Source organism: Vulpes lagopus, chromosome 14 (genome assembly GCF_018345385.1).
Source record: "Vulpes lagopus strain Blue_001 chromosome 14, ASM1834538v1, whole genome shotgun sequence".
Classification (NCBI taxonomy): Eukaryota; Metazoa; Chordata; class Mammalia; order Carnivora; family Canidae; genus Vulpes; species Vulpes lagopus.
In genome coordinates, this window is record NC_054837.1 from 26,908,517 (window position 1) to 26,930,475 (window position 21,959).

Sequence of the window (21,959 nt, forward strand, 5' to 3'; positions counted from 1 at the left end):
TTCCCAAGGAGCAGGGAGCCTGATTCAGGGCTCAATCCCAGGATCAGAGATCATGACCTGACCTGAAGGCAGACGCTTTACCAACTGAGCCGCCCAGGGTCCCCTCACTTTGAGTCTGTTTTATATTTTCCTCCTCTTTCCTGTTGGCTTCTAATCCATATCCTTGGATTATATTAGGTGTCTAGGTGTCTGTAGGTGTAGGTGTGGTATAAGTCAATAAATTTCTCAATATCCTAAACAAACTCTGTGCTTTACTTTTATTGAACTATATTTTATTCTTCCTAAGACCTTTTTCACATAGTATGTGAATTCAGGTATAATTCACATACCATAAAATTTACCATTTTAAAGTGCACTTTGGGTTTTAGTATATTCACAGAGTTATGCAATCATTACCACTATATATTTCCAGAACTTTTTCATCATTCCAACCAGAAACTCAGTACCAATTAAACATTAACTCCCCATTATCCTTCCCTCAGCTTCTGGGAACCTCTAATCTACTTTCTGTCTCTCTGGATTTACATATCCTGGGTATTTCATATCAACAGAATCCTACAATAGTTGTCCAATTTTGTCTGGCTTCTACTTAACATAATGTTTTCAAGGTTCATCCATGTTATAACATGGGTCAGTACTTCCCATAACCATGTTATGGTTGAATATGATTCCCTTGTGTGCATAAACTGCATTTTGTTTATTGATGAATTTATTTATTTGTTTGTTTATTTTAAAGATTTTATTCATTTATTCATGAGAGACACAGAGAGAGATGCAGAGATACAGACAGAGGGAGAAGCAGGCTCCATGAAGGGAGCCTAACATGAGACTCAATCCTGGGACTCCAGGATCACACCCTGGGCCAAAGGCAGATGCTCAAACCACTGAGCCACCCAAGCATCCTTATTGATGAATTTATTGATACTTGTTTGTGCTTTTTGGCTATTACCAATAATGGTGCTGTTAATATGCATATATAAGCACTTATGTGGACAAATGTTTTCAGTTCTTTTGGGCATATAGGAGTTCTCTTGGGAAGTAGGAGTGGCATTGCTGGGTTATATAGTAATCCTGTGTTTAAATTTTGAGGAACTGCTTGCTTTTTTGAAAAATTGTTTTCCACAGCAGCTGCACCATTTTACACTGCAACCAGCAGTGAATGGGGGTCCTATTTACTCCACATCCTCATCAGCACTAGTGTTGTCTTTTTGATTATAGTTATCCTAGTAGGTGGGAAGTAGTATTTCATTGTGGTTTTGATTTGTGTTTTCCTAATGACTAATGATGTTGAGCATACATTCATGTACTTATTGGTCGTTTATCTTCTTTGGAGAGATGTCTATTTTAATCCCTTGCCCATTTTAATTGGGTTGTCATCTTATTGTTATAAGAGTTCTAGGGTGCCTACGTGGCTCAGTCAGTTAAGTGTCTGCCTTTGATTCAGGTAGTGATCTCAGGGTACTGGGATCGAGCCCAGTGTTTGGCTCCCTGCTCAGTGGAGTCTGTTTCTCCCTCTCCTTCTGCCCCTCCTCCCACTCATGTGCGTGCTTTTTCTTGTTCTCTCTCTCAAATAAAGAAAATTTTTTAAAAATTATAAGAGTTCTTTATTTTTTTAAAGATTTTATTCATTCATTCATTCATTCGTGCACATGTGAGCAGGAGGAGGGATGGAGGAAGAGAGAATGAGAGTTGGACGCTTAACTGACTAAGCTCCCCAAGCACCCCAATTGTAAGAGTTCTTTGTAATTTTAGCTATACTAGTCCCTGATTGGGTAGTACATAAATCTTTTCTCCCATTCTGTGGGTTGTGTTTTCTTCTTTTTTGGGGGGGGGTTGTGTTTTCACTTCCTCAGTAGTGCCCTTTGAAACACAAACCTGTTTCATTTTGGTGAAGTCCAATTTATCTCTTTTTCCTTTTGTTGTTTTTACTTTTGGTGTCATATCTTAAACCATGGCATAATCCGAAGTCATGAAAATTTACACCATTATTCTAAAAGTTTTATAGTTTTAGCTGTAACATTTTTTCAGGTCACTGATCCATTTTGAGTTAATTTTTGTGTGTTGATTGAGGTACTGCCAAGACCCCTGACTCTTGACTCTCCTAGACCATTGCTCATATTGCCAAACCACCTGGAGTTCCCTTCCTTCTCTGCTTATTGAACCCCTACCTTTTCTAAGATCTAGTTCAAGTCTGTTTTTATGAAGCCTTCCTGGGTCCTGGAATGAAGTCGTCACCTGCTCCTCTATGCCTGTGTTTGTGCTTGGATCCTATCTAAGAGACCCATACTGCAGCCTTGTACCGCATTCTTTCTTTCTCTTTTTCTTTTTCATTTTCGTTTTTTTTTTTTTTTTTTAAGATTTTATTTATTCATGAGAGACACAGAGAGAGGGAAGCAGAGGCACAGGCAGAGGGAGAAGCTCCCTGCAAGGAGCTCAATATGAAACTCAATCCCGGGACCGCAGGATCATGCCCTGAGCCAAAGGCAGACTCTCAACTGCTGAGCCACCCAGTCGTCCTTAATGTTCTTTTTTGTACATGTGAATGCATGTACACATCTCATCTGTCCTCCCAGAATAGGAGCTCATGTATTTTTGTATTCTCCAGCATCTAGCACTGTACCTTTCTTAGGAGATGTTAAATAGATAGTTTTAAAAAATCAGTTTCAATGATGAGAATAATAGCTTCCATTTATTGAGTGTTCGCCCTGTGCCAGGGACTTAGCCAAAAGCTCCACTTGTGTTACTTCATTTCATATTCAGGACCTTGAACAGGTGCTATTGTTACTCTCATAAGTGAGATGGTAAATATTGAGTAAGGAAGCCAGATTCTAAATCCAGGCAACCCCACTTCAGAACTCATGCACTTGACCACATTGCTGTGCTGCTATGTGTAGTAGACATACCTCAATCTGTTTGCTTTTTTGATAAGAATTTGAATACTCTCTGAAGCAATTTATTGCTTTGACGCTCCTCAAGAAGAGCTGGAGCTCTCTTGGGGCTTTTGGGACTTATTTTCACTTGTTTGATGTATCCCCTCCCAGGGGAGCGACTGGCAGTTGTGGAGGTGCAGTGTGAACGGCTGCGAATGCTCTACCGTGACTGTGCTCGGCCGCCACCACCTCCGCTGCAGGCTGACCGGAGACAGGTGAGCCCCACACTGTGCGTACCACTGCCTGCCCATTTGCAGCATGCTGTATTAGAGAATGCCAAGTGGCACCTTAGTAACTAGCATGAGCATTTGCAAATCCATTTGGAGGTGCACACCCTGATGACATGCTATCATCTTTGAATGTCAGAGTACATTGATTTGACATTCTGAATAATGAATGATGACAACAAAGGAGCAGAACTCATTCATTTGTAAATAATTTCTTACTCTATCAATAACGGAAAAGAACTTTCAGAATTTTTTTTTTTGAACTTTCAGAATTTTAGATCTGTAGTCCATCTTATAATGATACGTGTATGAATAGAGACTGAGAGGTCATTAAAAAGCAAAGGTGGCAAAGTGTTCAGAATTGGCACCTCTGTGAATGTTCTTAGCAGCTTATTTGTAATAACCAAAAAGTGGAAACAACCTAAATGTTTATAACCTGACAAATAAATTCATAAAATAGGGTGTATCCCCATAAAATGGAATGTTATTCAGCCTTAAAAAGTGAGGAAGTAGTGATCCATGTGACAATATGGATAAACCCTGAAATTATGCTAAGTGAAAGAAGCCAGTCACAAAAGACCACATATTATGGAATGTCACTTACTTGAAGTGTCCAAAACAGGCAGATCTAGAGACAGGAAGCTGATGAGTGGTTGCCAGGGACTGCAGGGGTACAGGGGATGAGGAGTGACTGCTTAAGGGGTAGATGCTTAAGGGGGACAAAAACACTCTAAAACTTTACAGTGGTGTTGGTCGCACAATTTTTCGTATACAAAAACCATTGAATTATACATTTTAAATGGGTGTGTGTTATGTGATTTGTATCTCAAAAACTCAGTGCCTTTAGTTGAGAGTGTATAAAAATTGCCATTTTCTTACAGTTTTTCTGTAGGTTTGAAACTTTCAAAATAAAAAATTAAAATTATATGAGACAAAATGTCACCTGAAGTCTCAACATCTCCATTTAGCATTGTTAGTGTGTCAGCGATCTGGATCACCTGTACTTTTTCCATGACAACGGATCTCTGTTTTGCATCTAGCTACTCTGCCTCCATAGATGACGAATGCCTTTCCATGTTGACCAATAGAAATTTCATGGTCCGGTGTACACTTGAGCCTCAGTTTCCCCACTTAGGCTTTCCTTGATGCCCATTTGTGTCATCTCCCATTCCCACCATAGCAGTGATCTGATGGATGTCCTTGGAGCTAATCATCACATGGATCTTTCAGTCCTTTGGATAAAAACGAAATTAATGTGCTAAAGAAATATGCTTTTATTGACAGAGAAGCATGAACCTTATGATTAGATTTATTAAAATTACATAAGTGAAAAAAAATGAAGCAATTAAGTTAAAAAATGAAATATTTTAAGAAAATATAATAAAAGTAATATTACTCTTTCTTGATGTCGAGCTGAATAGTAAGTCACAGGAATATAAATTCTGCCCACTGATGGGTCTGAAACGTGGCCTCTAATTACACAGCCAGGATGAGGGGCTGAGGGCCCATGCTGCATGTGTGTAAGGAGGAGAGCTGTAGGAATTGAACCTCATTTGTCATCACACAAGTTAAGTGATGTCCTAAAGGAAAACTAAAAATGGCATTATAAGCTTAGGAGGAGAATAGAGGTAAGTATCAAAATGATTGGTTCTAGAGAGCAATGCTGGGCCTAGAGACTGCCTTTTTAAAAATAAAGTTTACTTTGGAAATACAAGGTATGTTCTTAAATAAAAGATGTACCTATTTTATAATACCACTAGATAAAAATTTTTCGAGACTGTAAAGAGATTAGTGTTTGCAGTTGTATTGAACAAGGCACTTTCTCCCCATTGTAGCCCAAAGAGATCACTTGGAGCCCCTCGCGAGTGTTCCCGCCTGTCCGAGCCTGCATGTTCTCATCGCATCTTACTTCTGTCACCTTCCTGGCTGACCCCAGCGCTGGGGGTGGTCTTCCCCGGGGCACATTTATCTATGCCACCTCGCCACTGCCAGTTCAGGTGAGAAATCACAGTCTCTTGCCTCTTTCCTTCGTCTTTGAAAGATAAAGCAAGTTCTAAGGGCCCGAGAGGAGCCCTCTGATTGCCCACTTCTGGTGTTTCCTCAGGCCCCATCTTTTTACTGGGAAATTGAAATTGTTTCCTATGGAGATACTGATGATGACACTGGACCAATAGTCTCCTTTGGCTTTGCCACAGAAGCAGAGAAACGAGATGGGGCTTGGACCAATCCAGTGGGCACTTGTCTTTTCCATAAGTAAGTGGCTACTATTTGTGTTACTACCAAAAAAAAAAAAAAAAAAAAAAGATAGTGGGGGTGGGTGTTCTAATGCTAAAATAATATTATTATAATCTCAATCTCCAAAGATGTATAAAACACCAGTTGGAAATATATTCAAATTTAGACAAAGAGAATGGCTCTTAGGATTTCTCTTCTAATTACTCTGGAGCTGCTGAAGCCCTCAGGCCTGTTCACTACTTAACTGCCTCTGTGTCGGTCAGTCAGCCTTGTCTTTGACTTTGCTTTTTTCATAGCAATGGCCGAGCTGTGCACTACAATGGTTCCAGTTTATTACAGTGGAAGAGCGTGCGCTTGGACGTGACTCTCTCTCCTGGTGAGTGCAGCGGGAGCTTTTTTTTTTTTACCCTATGTATTTGTTGTTTCCACATTTTGTCTAAATATGTTAAAAGTAAAGAAACTTAGCAACTGGAAATGGGCAATTTGTCTTCTAGTGAAAGCCAAGTAGGTCACTATTGTCTGCTAGTTTACACCAAACCACTCCTTTCATGAGGCCCTTATCATTGAGAACCCTTCAATTGGTAGGGTAGGAATCACATTTGCTTTCATTCCTCCCTCATTAGAAAAACCTGAGATTTTGCTTCTTTGAAGTTTAACCTTCTGTCAACTTTTCATTGATGAGCAGATAAATAGATTCCAAAAAGGGGGAAAAATAAAAGAGGAGCTCTCCCACTTGCCCTGAGGCACTCATAGAATGTGTTATGTAGCTGATGTATTGTGGACTTGGTTCTTGGGAGCCTAAACATCTGGTCCTGCTTCAACAAATTTGCCCAGAAGTTTCAGTCACAGAGATCATCAATTCAATTAAGACAACAACAACAGTAAAAATCCTTTTCCCTTTCCTTTTTAGCCTCCATATAAGTATCTTGCTCTGTGTAGACAAATTAGGATCAGTCCTACCTGTTCCACCAGAGGAGCAGGATGTAGGTATTGTCCTCTTGCTGTTAGAAACCCCCAGACATGTTGGCTACTTATTTTCAGATAGTACATCTTAGCGTCGTCTCTGATGAAGCAGATATTGTTCTGTGTGGTGGGTGGTCTGGGCTGCCCAGACGGGGCATAATAATTCACCCTGTCCATCAGGTAACCTCACACAGCTAGCTGGGATCATTTTGCCATCACTTAGGAAGCTGCTTGTTAACATTGCACCTTTTAGGGAGTGTAGTGTTTTCAGTTATGGTCAAGTTATGACTTAGAGATAATTTCCTGGCAGTTACTTCTCTTTCACTTCCTGGAGAACTTGGACATTTCAGCTGAGTACTTAAGTGTTTTAGGCACAAAGTGTTTTGGGGGAACACATGGCAACCATAGACAGAGTTTTTATGTGTTGCCCTCATTTGTTGTGTTTGACCACATTTTGTTGTTTGAGAAAGTCTGGGACTGGACCACAAGCAAACCCGCCACCCTCTTCCTAGAGAAATGTGTCTGTGTAGGAATCAAGAACTCATTTTTTACAACTGAATCTCAACCTCTGTACCAACACTTCTGGTGTCTTCATCAGCAGATACTTGCTGGGCATCTCCTATGTGCTGGGTACTTTCCTGGGCCCTGGAGATGCCATGGGCATAGTGATATAGTGACAAGTCTTCAGCCTTTGGGAAGCCCATCCTAGTGGTATCTGAAGCATAGGAGACTCTATAATCAAAAGCAGAATCGTAGAACTTCATGCACTTTCTGGAGAGTTCACAATAAGAGACTAATTATACGGCTACCTATGCAAGCAGCGTGCCTGAAGCAGCCAGTGTGTGACTGCTGATGTGGTAGACATGCTCCTCTTGGTCTCTGAGCTACTACACCCTCTTCAGTTGCCTCATATGAAAGCAGCTTGGCTTGTCTTAGATTCTCACAAAAATGCCTTAGATACATAAAAGTAGCAGGCGGGACATAATGTGATTTAACAATGTGCCTCTAGCTTATGTTGTGGGTTGGGTTTTATATTATTAAAACCATTTCTAAATCTTCTGCAAATTTACTGAGAAAATACTGCCTTTTTACCTTTGTGCCGTAAGTAATTTTACATGTGTCAAAGAGAAAAACTTGTATTTCTCTATTTTTAAAAAAAATCCTACCCATTGTTTTCCCTTTTTGTCTTGGCTCCCAGGAAAATAAAGGCTAAATTTAATGTGTAATTGTGGTAACTGACTTAGACACTAGGTATTTTCTTCTTTTTTCTCTTTTTTAAGCATTTTTAAGTTTATTTATTCATGAGCGACACAAAGAGAGAGAGGCAGAGACACAGCCAGAGGGAGAAGCAGGCTCCATGCAGGGAGCCTGATGTGGGTCTTGATCCCGGATCCCAGGATCATGCCCTGAGCTGAAGGCAAACGTTCAACTGCTGAGCCACCCAGGAGTCCCTAGGCATTTTCTTCTGAATAGTTTGACTTCTCTTTTTAAAATTATTTCTTTTCGGGACACCCGGGTGGCTCAGCGGTTTAGCGCCGCCTTCAGCCCAGGGCTTGATCTTGGAGACCTGGGATCGAGTCCCACATCGGGCTCCCTGCATGGAGCCTGCTTCTCCCTTTGCCTGTGTCTCTGCCTCTCTCTGGGTCTCTCTCATAAATAAATAAATAAAATCTTTAAAAATAAATAAAATAAAATTATTTCTTTTGTATTTATACTCAAGTACAATACATAACTTCATATCTTTTTTCAGGATGTAAATAATGGCAAAAATAAAGAGGGTCAGGGATATGTGGCTCCATCACACTGGTTGCAGTTTGGAAGTTTATTTAGTAATCAGTAAAGGGAAAACAAAATGTTTCCTTCCTGTTCTCTGCCATAGGTGACGTGGCAGGAATTGGCTGGGAGAGAAGCGAGGGGACCCCACCTCCTCCAGGGCAGCCAGCCAAGGGCCGAGTATACTTCACATACTGCGGGCAGCGTCTGTCCCCATATCTTGAAGACGTCTCTGGTGGGATGTGGCCTGTGGTTCACATTCAGAAGAAGGTAGGTTATCTTACTGGGAAGGAAAACAAATTCTCCTTAGTAATTTGGATAATGCTCAACCATGCTGGGGAGGGCAGTCTACTCAACTGAATCCACCATTCAAATGCTGATCTCACCTGGAGGCACTGTTCCAGACACACCCCATAATGTTTAGTCTGGTATCCTGTGGCTAAACTGACAATAAAATTAAGCTTCTCAGTATGATTGCAAACCATAGACTTTATGGAAACAGATCTGACCCATGTCCCCATTACCTTGAAGAAGCAATGCTTGAGCCAGGTCTAGACTATTAACTGGTCTCAACGTGGCAAAATTGGAGAAGAATGTCCTCAGTGAAGGGAGCAGCTTGTGTGGTGGCATCAGGCAGAAAGGAACAGTGTTAGAAATAGGAAAGGTCACTGAGTAGCAAAGGGTTGGGAGAGTGAGATGGAGGGGAGGGAAGGCGGGCTGGCCTGTGCAGAGCTCTGTTTCAGCGCCAGGGCTCTCAGTTACATGAGCCACTCTGCCTTGTTCCAATGCTTTCCCAGAGCTGGGGCCTTCTTCTGGTTTGATGTTGAATAACATTCACCTTGGAGTGTTAAATAAATGAATAAACAAACCTAGCCCCTCTCAAATTTTTTACTTGATTACTTTCCCAGAACACCAAGACTCGCGCTAACTTTGGCTCCCGCCCATTCGCCTATGCTGAAGGGCAGGCCCACCGTAACGCCGCCGACCTGTGCACCGATCTGGCAGAAGAGATCAGCGCTAACTTTGAGGCGCTGCCCTTTGCCATGGCATCCGATAGTGACAATGACGCCGGCACCAGCATTGCATCAGACCCGGGCACTCATGGGCCGCCCTGCCGCATTGCTGCTGTGGCTACTGCTCAGCAACGTAAGCCGCCTCCTCGCAAGGCCCCACTGTTTCCTGGGAATGCAGATGCTGCTAATTCAGAAGGCCATCCAACTTAGGCATACTGTAGTGCCCATGGCTGTGGAGTAATGGGCCTGGTGCAAAGAAATTGGGGAGCAGAAGTGTGGCAGAGCAGAAAGTGCATTCCCCACATACAGGAAGCCTGCCATTACTCAGTGCGAGCAAAATATTGCCACACGGAAATGCAAGCCTGAAAGACCATCGCTTTTTATAAGATAGCTAAAAACCTCAGAATTTTATATGAAATCTTCTGTTTTTAAAATATTAATTTTTAAAATTATTTTAAAACTGAGGTCATTAAAAAAAAAACCTGAAGTCATGAAAGAATAACAAAACACTAATTGTGGAATCTAGGTGGTAGGTATTAGGTATGCACTAAAAAAGCTTTCCTGATTATTTGAAAAACTTCATAATTGAATAAAACCAAGCTTCCTAAACTAAAGGTGTGTGCAGACTTTAACTGGCCCTTGGGATATTGGTTTGCACACTGTTCTAAGACTCTGTCTGCTTCTTTATCCTGATGAAGAACTTTTCCTAATTCTTCTCTGAATTAAATGAATCATATCCATAAAAAGGACTTTAGGTTTCAGGAGAATGATACATGATTGTTATCACATGGCTCTGCACTTCAAAATCCTTCAAAGTGCTAGGAGTCTTTCACACAAATAGATTCTGGTCTAAGGGGAAGAAGTTCATGATTTTCCTGGCCTTCTCTTGCCTAGAATTCACTGTCACTGTGCTCTGTTGCAGAATATGACAGTGACACTTCCTGTCATTACAAAGTAGAACTCAGCTATGAGAATTTCATAACCTCGGGCCCAGACCCCCACCCACCTCCCATCGCAGACGACGAAAGTGATGACGAGGATGATGACGATGTCCCCCAGGTATGAGGTCCACAGTGCTTGCACAGCTCCCTGGTGACAGGGACGAGCCACCAGGAATGATTTTGATCTGAGGGTGCAAAGCTGGAGTGGTTACACTTCTGGTTATAGTCACTGTGTTTGAATGGTAGCTCTGGAACATTCATCTTTCAAACCACATATCAGTAGCAATATCTGCTGGACTCGTCTGCCTGGTACTGATCTGAGTGTGGGAGAAATGCAGTACCTTTAGTGATTCAGCAGGAAGGTTGGGGGCTGTGTGGAGTGCTTATTTAGCTTTAGAGGGAAAGAAAGGGCTTGCCACAGTCTGGCTATTGCCTGCCCTGATATCTGAGGATGTGTTTCTGAGAGCTATAGGTCAGAGAAGGGCTGCTGACCACACAAAGCACTCCTTCTCTGTTCATGCATTTGCCTTCTCCTTCCAGGAGGACCACTACGCCCTGCTGGTGAAAGCATGGGAGACCAAGGTGTTTCCTACTATCCGAAGACGCTTCCGCAATGAGGCAGAGAGGAAATCGGGCCTGGACCAGATAAAGGGTGCTTTACAACTAGGTCTGATACTTTACACTTTTCTTGGGAGCTACTTCATAACTTGAAGAGCTATGCTTATATTGAAACTCAGATGTAAATCAGAAAAGAAGGGCTCCCCTAGAGTCAGGCCAGACTTAGCCGTGTCCTTTACTTTTCAGTAAAAGAACTCTGTGGTCTTCAGCTTTCATTGCCAGACTTTTGCTTGTCAACCTAACTCCATGTTTGGGTTGATGGGCTGCTGAAATGGTTGTACTGCAACCACTGGAAAGTTGAATGGCCTGATGGTTAAATAATTTGGGCTCTCAAGTCACAGCTATGCTACTTACTGTCTGTATGACCTGAGGACAGTTACTTAACTTTTCTGGTCTTTACTAGCCTTTAAAATGGAATCAGTGTTGGTGACCGCCTTATATGGGTATGAAAAAATAAGTACTTTAATATAGGTAAAGGTCCTAGGAACAGTGCCTGGCACATAGTAGTGTTCGGTTAATATAGTTCTAGATGCCACCATGATAACAGTGATGGTGGGATTTTTTCTTCCACTAGCATGATTCCTCTAACAAAGAATAATGCAAAGTTTGACCCCAGATGGTGGACTGTTAGTGGGTTTTTTTTTGTTTGTTTGTTTGTTTGTTTGTTTGTTTTAAGATTTTCTTTATTTGAGAGAGAGAGAAAGAGAGCATGAGCAGATAGAGGGAGAAATAGACTCCCTGCTGAGCAGGGAGCCTAATGTGGAGCTTAATCCCAGGACCCCATGACCTGAGCCAAAGGCAGACACTTAACCAACTGAGCCACCTAGGCCCCCTTGTTAGTGAGTCTTGAGTGCAGGCAGCTGATTTCTGTTTTGAGGATTTTCCTCGTCTTGTGAAAATACCTGCTTTTCTTCCCCCGACATGGTGTTCTCAGGGATGGTATAAGAGGTTTCATTTTTGTCCTGTCAGCAGCATTGCTCCTCTTTTAGCTTGTTTGGAGATTAGGACCAATAAAGAGCAAAGCTCCCACATGACCTTTGTTTTTTGGCCAATTTATATTGAGTCCCACATTTCCAGTATTACTTTTTTTCCCTGTTGGCACCAGGACTTGATCAGTGTGTGTAAAGCTGGTTTTTATTTACTTATTTCCTTTCATGCTGTCTCTCCCCAAAGCTAAGACCTATGACAGTGGAATGGTCTTGTTTAAACTTAACCTTGTTTAACCCTAACCATGTCACACCTCCCATGACATGGTGGGATTGCTTCCTGCTTTTATCAGATTCTGGGTTCAGCTGCAGCCCAATTCTGGGGCAGATCATTAGTAATTCTCCTTTACTCAGTTTGAGGCAGAGGGAGCAACATTAGGAAGTCCCTTGGCAGGAGTGTACTTGGGTGGTTGGGCGACCAGCAAAAAAGCCAAGCAGGTGTAGCTGAATAGGAGAGCATGAGGGAAAGGCAGCAGGACACGAGGCAAGGGGCAGGGACAAGCATTGGGTACATGAGGACTTTGGATTTTATTCTCTGCAAGATGGGAAGCCACTGGGAGGTGGTAAACAAAGGAGCAACATAATTCAGTGTAGTAGATCCCAGAGAAAAAAAGACAATTTGCTCTTCCCCATTTGTTTTCAACATCAGAGCTGAAATGCCCTTATGTGGTTTGTCAGAGTGCAGAACTGATCTTCTCTCATGCACAAATGACTCTCACTTAATACATGTAATGCCAGATGCACTGCCTCGAAGCACCTATGCAGCATTGATTTCAGTGTTGGGAGGGCTTCAATTCAGTGGCATCTGTTCAGCCATCCATTCATCCACTTACCCATCCCTGCAGTCAGCAAGCACCTCCCAGGTGTCGGGCCCCTGGCTAGGGAAACATTCAGTGATCAACAGCAGATGGCATGTGATCGGGGTTGTGCAGTACGTCGAGAGGCCACAGCGTATGTAGCTAGGCCAGCCTGATCTAGTGTGGCTTCTTTGGCAACCTGCTATTTAAGTGAATATCTGGAGCTAACTTAGTGACAGCTGGCTTACACTCAGAACAGTGAAGCGCCCAGGGGACTAGTGCCTCTTAGTACTTTGGAGAGAGTCAGAACGGGGATAAAATTTACAGTGTGCAGATGGAAAGCTCTTGAGTATGATCACTGGTTGCTATGCCTTCATTTGGACATCAGTTCTGCTTCAATTTGGATTTCTTTTCATGTATCTTTTGATGCCAGAGCCACCCTCAATGTCTATGGCCAAGTGTGCCTTCTCCTTTGCTCCCAGTTCAAATATGGGAAGGTATAGACAGCACAGCAGGAAATCTGATCATCCAAAAGTGGCCCCTGGGCCAGAGGCAGACTGATGACTCACCCAGAAGTGCCTCCTACCCCTGAGGTGGCCTTTTGCCAAGGCATTCTCTCAGGATCCATCTGTGTACTGTGACTAGTCATATGAACTATATTAATTTAAGCATAAAGCATTTACCTTTTGTTTTTTGTTTTGTTTTTTTTTTTTTTTTTTTTTTAGCATTTACCTTTTGAATATAGTCTCCTTCAATATAGCAGTGGCAGAGGTGAAAAAGAGGATGGCGGGTGGCTCGTGGTCCCCAAAGAGCCACCTTGGTGAGGTGGATCAACCTCCTGTTGTCAGGTCCCCTAGGAAGGCTAATGAAACTGCCCCTGTGCTGAGTGTGCTTGAACTCGGCAATCTCCTCATGCTCCTGTATTCCTGCTAAGGAGACAGCAGAGAATTTTTTTCTCCTCTCCCCAATTCCTTTGGAAAATGTTGCAAAGATGCTTTTTCCATCATCTTCCAGTATCAGGCCACATTTCTGGTCTGTTCTGACAGTTCTTTCTCTAGGCATCCTTGTCTGATTGCAGCCCCCTCCTCCTAAAGTATGCTTCGAAAATCACCACACCTTATCTCTCCAGCAAGGTTGGCAAATGAAGGAGTGGGAGACCAGTGTGAGGAAGATCAGCCCGTGCGAGTGTACCTGTGGCCACACCCCTGTCTGCTCCCAGGCTTCCCAAGCCAAGTGGGAGCCTAGGCAGTGCTGGCAGATGGAGACGCTGCTTCCCATGTCTCTGTACACCCCACAGTGCCCTCTCCTCAGGGCTTTGGACATTCTTTGACTGCATTTATTAATGAATAGTAGTAGTTGCTGGTGAACTCAATGATGTGTTCTCTCCCTGGGAAGGAAGAACATGGCAGATTCTGGTACTGAGTAGGGGAAGTTGGTGGAGCTCTGTCTGAAGCAGCAGATGTTTGCTGTAAAAAGTCACACAGTACAAAAATGTACAAAGTAAGAAGAAGCCTTTCCCTCACTTCTTACTCTCCACTTGGTTCTTTTGACTCAACTGAAATGATTACATAATAATGTCCCATGATTTTTAGCCATTCTGTATTGATGTCTACCTTCATTATTTCCATTTTGGGATTTCTCCACAGTGCTGCAAAGAGTGTTCTTATATCTTTATACACTTATATCTTTATACACTTATATCTTTACACACTCATGCTTGTGTTTCTATAGGAGAAGTTTGAGCACTTCCTACAAGTAGGGCATTGAGTGTGTTAAACTTGCTAGACGCCCCATAATTACCTTCCCTAAAAGGCTATGTACTCCCATGGCTGGTGTTTGACAGATTCTCTTATATTTTCTTTCTTTAGGCATGGTGGACATTGCCCGACAGACAGTTGAATTTCTCTACGAGGAGAATGGTGGCATCCCAAGAGACCTGTATCTTCCTACCATTGAAGACATTAAAGACGAAGCGAACAAGTTCACAATTGATAAAGTTCGAAAAGGTTCTGCTTACCCTCTTACTTCATCTGTGAAGCTTCCTATGGGATGAGAAGTTGGGTTTTCACTTGAGTGTGAGCAGAGCAACTGCTAGCTCCTATGGGCTGACTCTCCTTTTTCGGAGTGACAGGACTTCTCACAGCCTCTCCTCTGTGAGGCCCTAAAGCTTCCTGTTGGTCTGGCCTCTGGTGGCCTCCTGTACATTCCCCGAACTCCCTAGCATGCACAGAGTGAGACAGGCACCTGTGCAGAGGGAGAAGTGGAGCATGGGTGGAGGCTTCCAGATAGGCCTGCCAGCCTTAGTCATGGCTGCTGTGCTATAATCATGAATGTGTGACCGCACTCTACTTTTTAGAATTTTAATAGAACACATTTATTCTTTTGATTAAAAATCTATTGCAAAAAAAAAAATCTATTGCATATTTTGAGGAAATGAAAACACAGAAAAGCACAAAAAAGAAAAATGGAAACCACTCATTATCAGACTTTCACAAAAATATGAGAATGTCAGGAACAGAGGAATATATATTTTCTTTCTCTTTTTTAGATATGATTTACATTTTACATTTCGATATAATTTACACTTACCATAAAATTCACCCTTTCAAAGTATACAATTCAGTTTTTAGTATATTCTTAAAGTTGTACAGCCACCAAACCATTGCCTCTAATTCCAGGACACTTTCAGCCTCCAAAAAGAAATCCTATACCCCCATCATTTCCTGTTTCTCCTTCCCTTGAGCCTCATTAATTTACTTTTTGTAGATATAGGTTTGCCTCTTCTGGACATTTCCTATAGATGGAATCATACAACATGTGTTTTTTTTTGTGTCTGGCCTCTTTCATATAGTACAGTTTTTCAAAGTTCATCCACGTTGTAGCATGTGTTAGTACCTTATTCCTTTTTATGGCAAAATAATATTCCATTGTGTGGATAATACCCCATTTTTTTAATCCACTCATCAAATGATGAACACTTGGGTTGTTTCTAACTGTTGGCTACTAGAAGTAATGCTGCTCTGAACATTTGTGTTCAGGTTTTTGTGCAGACATGTGTTTTCATTTCTCTTGGGTAGATATGTAGGAGTGGGATTGCTGGGTCCTATGATAAGTTGAACTTCTTAAGGAACTGCCAGAGGATTTTCCAAAGTGACTGCACCATTTTACATTCCCACTAGAAATATACAAGGCTTCCAGTTTCTCCACATCCTTGCCAACACTTAATACGGCCTATAGTGTAGATTATAGCCATCCTAGTGGATGTGAAGTAGTGTCTCATTGTGGCTTGGTCTTCTGTCTCTCTAATAACATGGAATATCTTTTCATCTGTATCTTCATTTTCCTTTGGAGAAATGTTTATTTGAATTCTTTGTCAATTTTTTAGTTGGCTTATTTATTTTTTATTATAGTAATTCTTACAACATTTAGTTGTATGATCTTCAAGACTGAGCTTTATACCTTTTTAGTTACAACTAAACTAAGATATTGTTAGATGCTATAGAGCTATTTTCAGCCCTAGAATATAGGGTCCCAAAATAATAATGGTACTTGCTTCTGAAAAACCTTCTCCCTCTGCCCTCCTCAGGTCTCACCGTAGTAACCCGCTCTCCAGACAGCAACAATGTAGCCAGCAGTACAGTGGGAACTGCTCTGCCAAAATTCGCCATCCGGGGGATGCTAAAAACCTTTGGGCTTCATGGAGTTGTCTTAGATGTTGATTCAGTGAGTAAACAACTTTTTATATACATGAAAACTTTCATGCCCAGATGCCATGTGCCTTAAAAAACAATCATGCTAGGGTGCCTGGTTGGCTTAGTTGGATAAGTGTCTGCTTTCAGTTCAGGTCATGATCCCAGGGTCTTGGGATTGAGGCCCAATCCAGCTCCCTGCTCAGCGTGGTTTGCTTGACCCTGTCCCTCTGCCCCTGCCCCCACCCATGCTTGTGGACCCATGCTCTCTCCCTCTCTCAAATTAAAAAAAAAAAAAAAAAAAAAAGTTTTAAAAAACCCATAATCATGCGTGCGGATGGATTCCTCCTGAGACTAGGAATGAGGGAAGTGAGCTGAATGCTCACACCAGATGGCTCACCTGAGGTTTCCTCATGGGCCCAGATCAGGGCTGATAAGCTCTTTTTTTAAAAAAATTTATTTATTTATTTATTTATTTATTTATTTTTAATTTATTATTTATTTATTTATTTATGATAGTCACACACACACACACAGAGAGGCAGAGACATAGGCAGAGGGAGAAGCAGGCTTCATGCACGGGGAGCCCGACGTGGGATTCGATCGCGGGTCTCCAGGATCGTGCCCTGGGCCAAAGGCAGGCGCCAAACCACTGCGCCACCCAGGGATCCCCTGATGATAAGCTCTTAATGCTCAGTGCTGTCAGCCCCTTCAGACCACGCTACCTCTGCCATCATTTTGTCAGCCATGTTCAAACTGTCCCTACCTTCTACCCACCCAAGTCCCGGGGACATTCTCCCATGGTCCTTAATAAATGGATCATCTGTCTTTGTCATGACTGTTATAGACACAAGTCAAAGAAATAGTTTTTTAATTTTGATCATATCATCTCACTGGTTCTCTCAGCCTCCGTTTCCCAGTATGCAACATGAGTGTATTAAACCCATGGGCTTCTCAGCAGGGACCGTGAATAGGGAAGAAGGAACAGAAGATGAGTGTTGGGAAAGCCAAAGCTTTCTTTTGAAAACAGTGTCCTGTGTGAAAGTGATGACTCTGCGATCGAGAGATCACATGCACATGCTGGCATTCGAGATGTTTCCCATGCAAGAAAAACTGATAACACATAGTTCAAGCCTAAGAATCTCTGATGAAAAAGGATCTATCACCACGTAGATAAGCTAGAATCTAAATAGAGGGACACCTGGCTGGCTCAGTGGTTAAGCATCTGCCTTCGGCTCAGGTTGTGATCCCGGGGTCCTGGGATCGGGTCCCACATCGGGCTCCCCACAGGGAGCCTGCTTCTCCCTCTGCCTGTTTCTCTGTCTCTCTCTGTGTGTGTCTCATGAATAAATAAATAAAATCTTTAAAAATAAAAAAAATAAAAATGAAAAAAAAAGAATCTAGATAGAGATACAGAAATAGGTAATGTTAGGTACCATTAATGTTTTGAAATGGGAAGTTTACATTATTACTGACTCTATTTTACCCGAACTTAATTACGAATCATTATCATTAAATTTTTTAAAGATGTATTTATTTGAGAGAGAGCACACATGAGCAGCAGGGAGAAGAAGAGGGAGAGGGAGAGAATCTCTTTTTTTTTTTTTTTAAAGATTTTATTTATTTATTCATGAGAGATAGAGAGAGAGAGGCAGAGACACAGGCAGAGGGAGAAGCAGGTTCCATACAGGGAGCCCAACGCGGGACTCAATCCTGGGTCTCCAGGATCACGCCCTGGGCTGAAGGCGGCGCTAAACCGCTGAGCCACCCAGGCTGCCCAGAGGGAGAGAATCTCAAGCAGACTGCTGAGCACAGAGCACGACATGGAGCTCAATTAATGACCCTGAGATCATGAACCTGAGCCAAAACCAAGAGTCAGCACTCAACCAACTGAGCCACCCAGGCGCCCCCAGAATTATTAAATATTTAGAGAGGCTATTGACTGGTGGTTTACTAAGGTGAAGGTCCAAGTAGGAAATTCCATCAGTAATACTATTAATCTCCCACTGCCTTCTGATACAACCTTCTGATTCTGGTTGTCAGAAAATATATAATCGACTGTGTTTTTCAGCAGTTGGAAATATGTGCAAGTATAAATTAGAAAAATAAAAATTTTGTTAAAATAATAATTCTGTTATTTCTCAAGTAGAGTCTTTTTTGTTTTAATAATAATCCCTAAACAAAACCTACATTTGTTTTTTTTTTTTAATTTTTATTTATTTATGATAGTCATACAGAGAGAGAGAGAGAGAGAGAGGCAGAGACACAGGCAGAGGGAGAAGCAGGCTCCATGCACCGGGAGCCTGATGTGGGATTCGATCCTGGGTCTCCAGGATCGCGCCCTGGGCCAAAGGCAGGCGCCAAACCGCTGCGCCACCCAGGGATCCCCCAAAACCTACATTCGTATTTGATTCCAAAGCTTATATGCATGAGTTTACTTTTTATTTTCGTGCAATGAAATAGAGCTATCAGATTCTCTGCTTTTCCAAAATTATTATTTTTTAAAAGATTTATTTATTTGAGAAGAGAGCATGAGTGGGGGGGGGGCACCTAGGAGGGAATGAGGAAGAGCGAGAGAAAAGCAGACTCCCCACTAAGCACAGAACTCCACATGGAGCTCAATCCCACAACTCTGAGATCATGACCCAAGCCCAAATCATGAGTTGGATGCCCAGCCACTGAGCCACCCAGGTGCCCCATGCTTTTACAGAATTATCAACATAAAACCAACATAAAATAATATGCACCAAATTATTGAAATATAGCACTGTTGTCTTTAAATTTCTTTTTTTTATTAGAGTCGGGGGGGGAGGGCCAGAGGGAGAGAGAATATTAAGCAGGCTCCATACCCACCGCAGAGCCAATGCAGGCTCAATCCCACAGCCCTGAGATCATGACCTGAGCCAGAACTTGAGGCAGACACTTAACCAGCTGAGCCACCCAGGGATCCCTGTGTTTAAATTTCTAATTCATGATTATATACCAGTTGAAATTTGAAAACCAGTATGAAAAAACTAAACACGCTGTTAATACTAACCAGATGTCTTTGACCTTTTAGAGACTCAGTGACATGAAACTAATACTTATTACTGTAATCTATATATGTATTTTAAAACTTGAGAGGGAAAAGTCAGTGCTCAAAAAAATCAAACAGGCCTTTCCTTTAACTGTTGTAGGTAAACGAATTGGTGCAGGTAGAAACATACCTCCGAAGTGAAGGTGTACTGGTCCGATACTGGTATCCCATTGATATGCTGGAAAGGCCCCCAGCAGGCTATCGAAGGACGGCCACCAACGGGCTGGTCACACTCGACAATACCAACCTTCAAATACACAGGTAGAATTAAGCCCTTTTTTCTAGTGGATCACAGAAATTCACTTATCATATTTTACCACAAGAACCTTTCATCATAAATAAGCTTTTCCTTCAAAGCTAAGAGAAAGAGAGAAGGAAGCTTGTGACAGCAAAATTGCAGGAGTTGGGAAGAAATGTTGTAGGATCTGGCGTTAACCTGGACTGTGCCACAGGCACTCAGCTGTGAGCCAGCAGCAGGGGCAGGGAGGGGATGGTATTGAGGAGTAGCTGGAGATTGGAAGAATGTGGAAAAGTTATCAAGAGCAAAGCCAGCCCAGTAGAGAGAACTAAGAGGATGTCCAGGCCCCACGTGAGCAGCCAGCTCATTTGTCCATTAAGCTAGCCAGGTGTTTTCTTTCTGAATGCATGCACTGTGCCTAGCACTGGGTGGAGGTCACCAAGGAAACATGGGCTTGCCTTCAGTAAGTTGTCTCTCTCTGCTAATTCAAACCTTCTATGGCTTTCCATTTCCCCTGGAGTAGAATCCAAACCATTAACCTGGCTCACAAAACCCATACAAGGGTCCCAAAGTCTCTGCTGTTCCATGTACTCTGTCAGCAATGCTAGCCTTTCGTAGTGTGTCAGACACACTTGTGTCCTCTACAGTGTCTCTACATGTGCTCTTCCCTCAGTCTGGGGTACTTTGCCTAGAACTTTGCGTGGCCGTCTCTTTCTTGTCATTCGGATCTCAGTATGTCACCTTTCCAAAGAGGCTTTGCCTCACTATCTAAAGTAAGCATGAAGTCACATATTGTCAAAGCACTGCATCTTACTTCCTTTCCAGGACCTGATGTTTTTGCCTGTTAGTTTGGTTTAACTTCTTGTGTTGTGTTTCCTCCTCCTCAGCTGTGAGGCTCTGAAAAGCAGAGGCTTTGTCTCTTTGCTAGGGCTCCCAGTGTCTAATCTGGGCCCTGGCTCACACTGAAAACTCAAAATATCTGTTGAAAAGGATCCCAAAACATATATGCTTAAATATCAATATGATAGTCTTAAAAGCTTTTAAAGCTTTATTTCATAAGTCAGTTGTATTTTTGGCAAATGTCTCTGATAGATGTAACTTAATGGCCTTTGACTAGCAACTGAACGAGAAGGCAAGAAAGTGCTTTGTAAGGTTACAGTCAGGCTACAGGTGTAGGACATTTATTCTGAGTATTATGGTGGTGATTTCAGTATCAAGAGAACTAACAAATATGCCACATGGGTTTCATTGATTAATAAAGTGACTGAATTTCTGGGATGTTCATCAGAGGTATGCTCTAAGGCACTCACATGGCTTTGAGAGAAAACTTAGAAAAAGTTTTGAGTTTTGAGAAGAGGGCTCAGCTGTGACTTCAGAGACATTAGCAGTCTGCAGGAGTTGCTGGTCAGAGCCAAAATAATCTCCCTGCCAACTGCAGCCTCTGAAATCTGAAGGGAAAGCTGTGGGGAGTCAGTAAGGGCTTTCAGCTTGCGTATTCAGACCTCCTCTGTTTTACTGCCTCGCCTGTTCTGAGCTGTGCTAGTGCCACCAACAAATGGACTTCCACAGAAGGAGGAAACAGGTAGGTAGAGGTGGTTTGTTTTAAAGTCTGGCAAAAGAATATTAGAGACCAGTGGAGATGAGAAATAAACCACCTAAATGCAGCATCTTAGCTGTGTTTGTTAGTTTTCTTAGCTGTACAAACTCATCAAATCTTACATGGCTTCTGTAATTGCCATTATGCCCAAATCTGAGTTATGATAGACCAGCGGTAAATTTAATTCAAATCAGTAGGTGATACAGAATGAGCCCTTATGGCTCCAAGTGGGTTTTAAACCTAGACTTTTTAGAGACAATAGGGCTGCTTCTAACTTGATTTTTTAGTTAGGTGGTTAATACCAGGAGAATTTTTGATAATGGTGATTAGCTTAAAGAAGTACAGGGAGCCTCCCCTATGCTTAGTATTAGATTATTTGCCAAGACATGTGATTCTAAATGAGACTTGCTTAGCCACTAATGAGCTGTTATTCAAGGCAAATGCCAGTGACTTCAGAAATCATCATATAAAGAGTGTTCACAGAGCATTTTTTATAACAGCTGCAGTGAGCTATAGTTCACATACTGTGAACCCATTTAAAGTCTGCAAGTCAGTGGTGTTTAGTATGTTTACAGAAGTGTGCAGTACTCACCACAATCACTTTTAAAACCTTTTCATCACCCAAAGGAGAAACTCCATGCCCATTCTCTCTTCCAGCTCAACTCTCTTCCATTTCTATGGATTTGCTTGATTCTGGAGTCTGTGAAATGTAATAACGTACTGTGTGGTGCTTTGCGTCTGGCCTTTTTCTCTTGGCATGGTGTCAAGGTTGATCCACATCGTAGCAGGTGTCAGTGCTTTATCCACTGTGTGGATTTACTGTTCTTCACTTGATGGACATTTGGGTTGTTTCCCTTTTTTGGCTACTCTAAGTAG

At 42.2% G+C, this 21,959-nt stretch overlaps 1 protein-coding gene across 7 annotated transcripts in view; it reads left to right on the forward strand.

Moving 5' to 3' along the window:
• The window catches only part of HECTD4 (HECT domain E3 ubiquitin protein ligase 4), a 184,963-nt gene that overhangs the window by 134,154 nt on the left and 28,850 nt on the right, over positions 1-21,959 (forward strand). For all 7 annotated transcript variants that reach the window (XM_041728411.1, XM_041728412.1, XM_041728415.1 and 4 more), the window contains 11 exons: positions 3,042-3,145; positions 4,993-5,154; positions 5,262-5,410; positions 5,689-5,768; positions 8,235-8,398; positions 9,037-9,274; positions 10,064-10,200; positions 10,623-10,749; positions 14,352-14,489; positions 16,070-16,206; positions 19,349-19,509. In XM_041728411.1, coding sequence (XP_041584345.1) covers positions 3,042-3,145; positions 4,993-5,154; positions 5,262-5,410; positions 5,689-5,768; positions 8,235-8,398; positions 9,037-9,274; positions 10,064-10,200; positions 10,623-10,749; positions 14,352-14,489; positions 16,070-16,206; positions 19,349-19,509 — 1,597 coding nt within the window. The remainder of the gene's footprint in view (positions 1-3,041; positions 3,146-4,992; positions 5,155-5,261; positions 5,411-5,688; positions 5,769-8,234; positions 8,399-9,036; positions 9,275-10,063; positions 10,201-10,622; positions 10,750-14,351; positions 14,490-16,069; positions 16,207-19,348; positions 19,510-21,959) is intronic.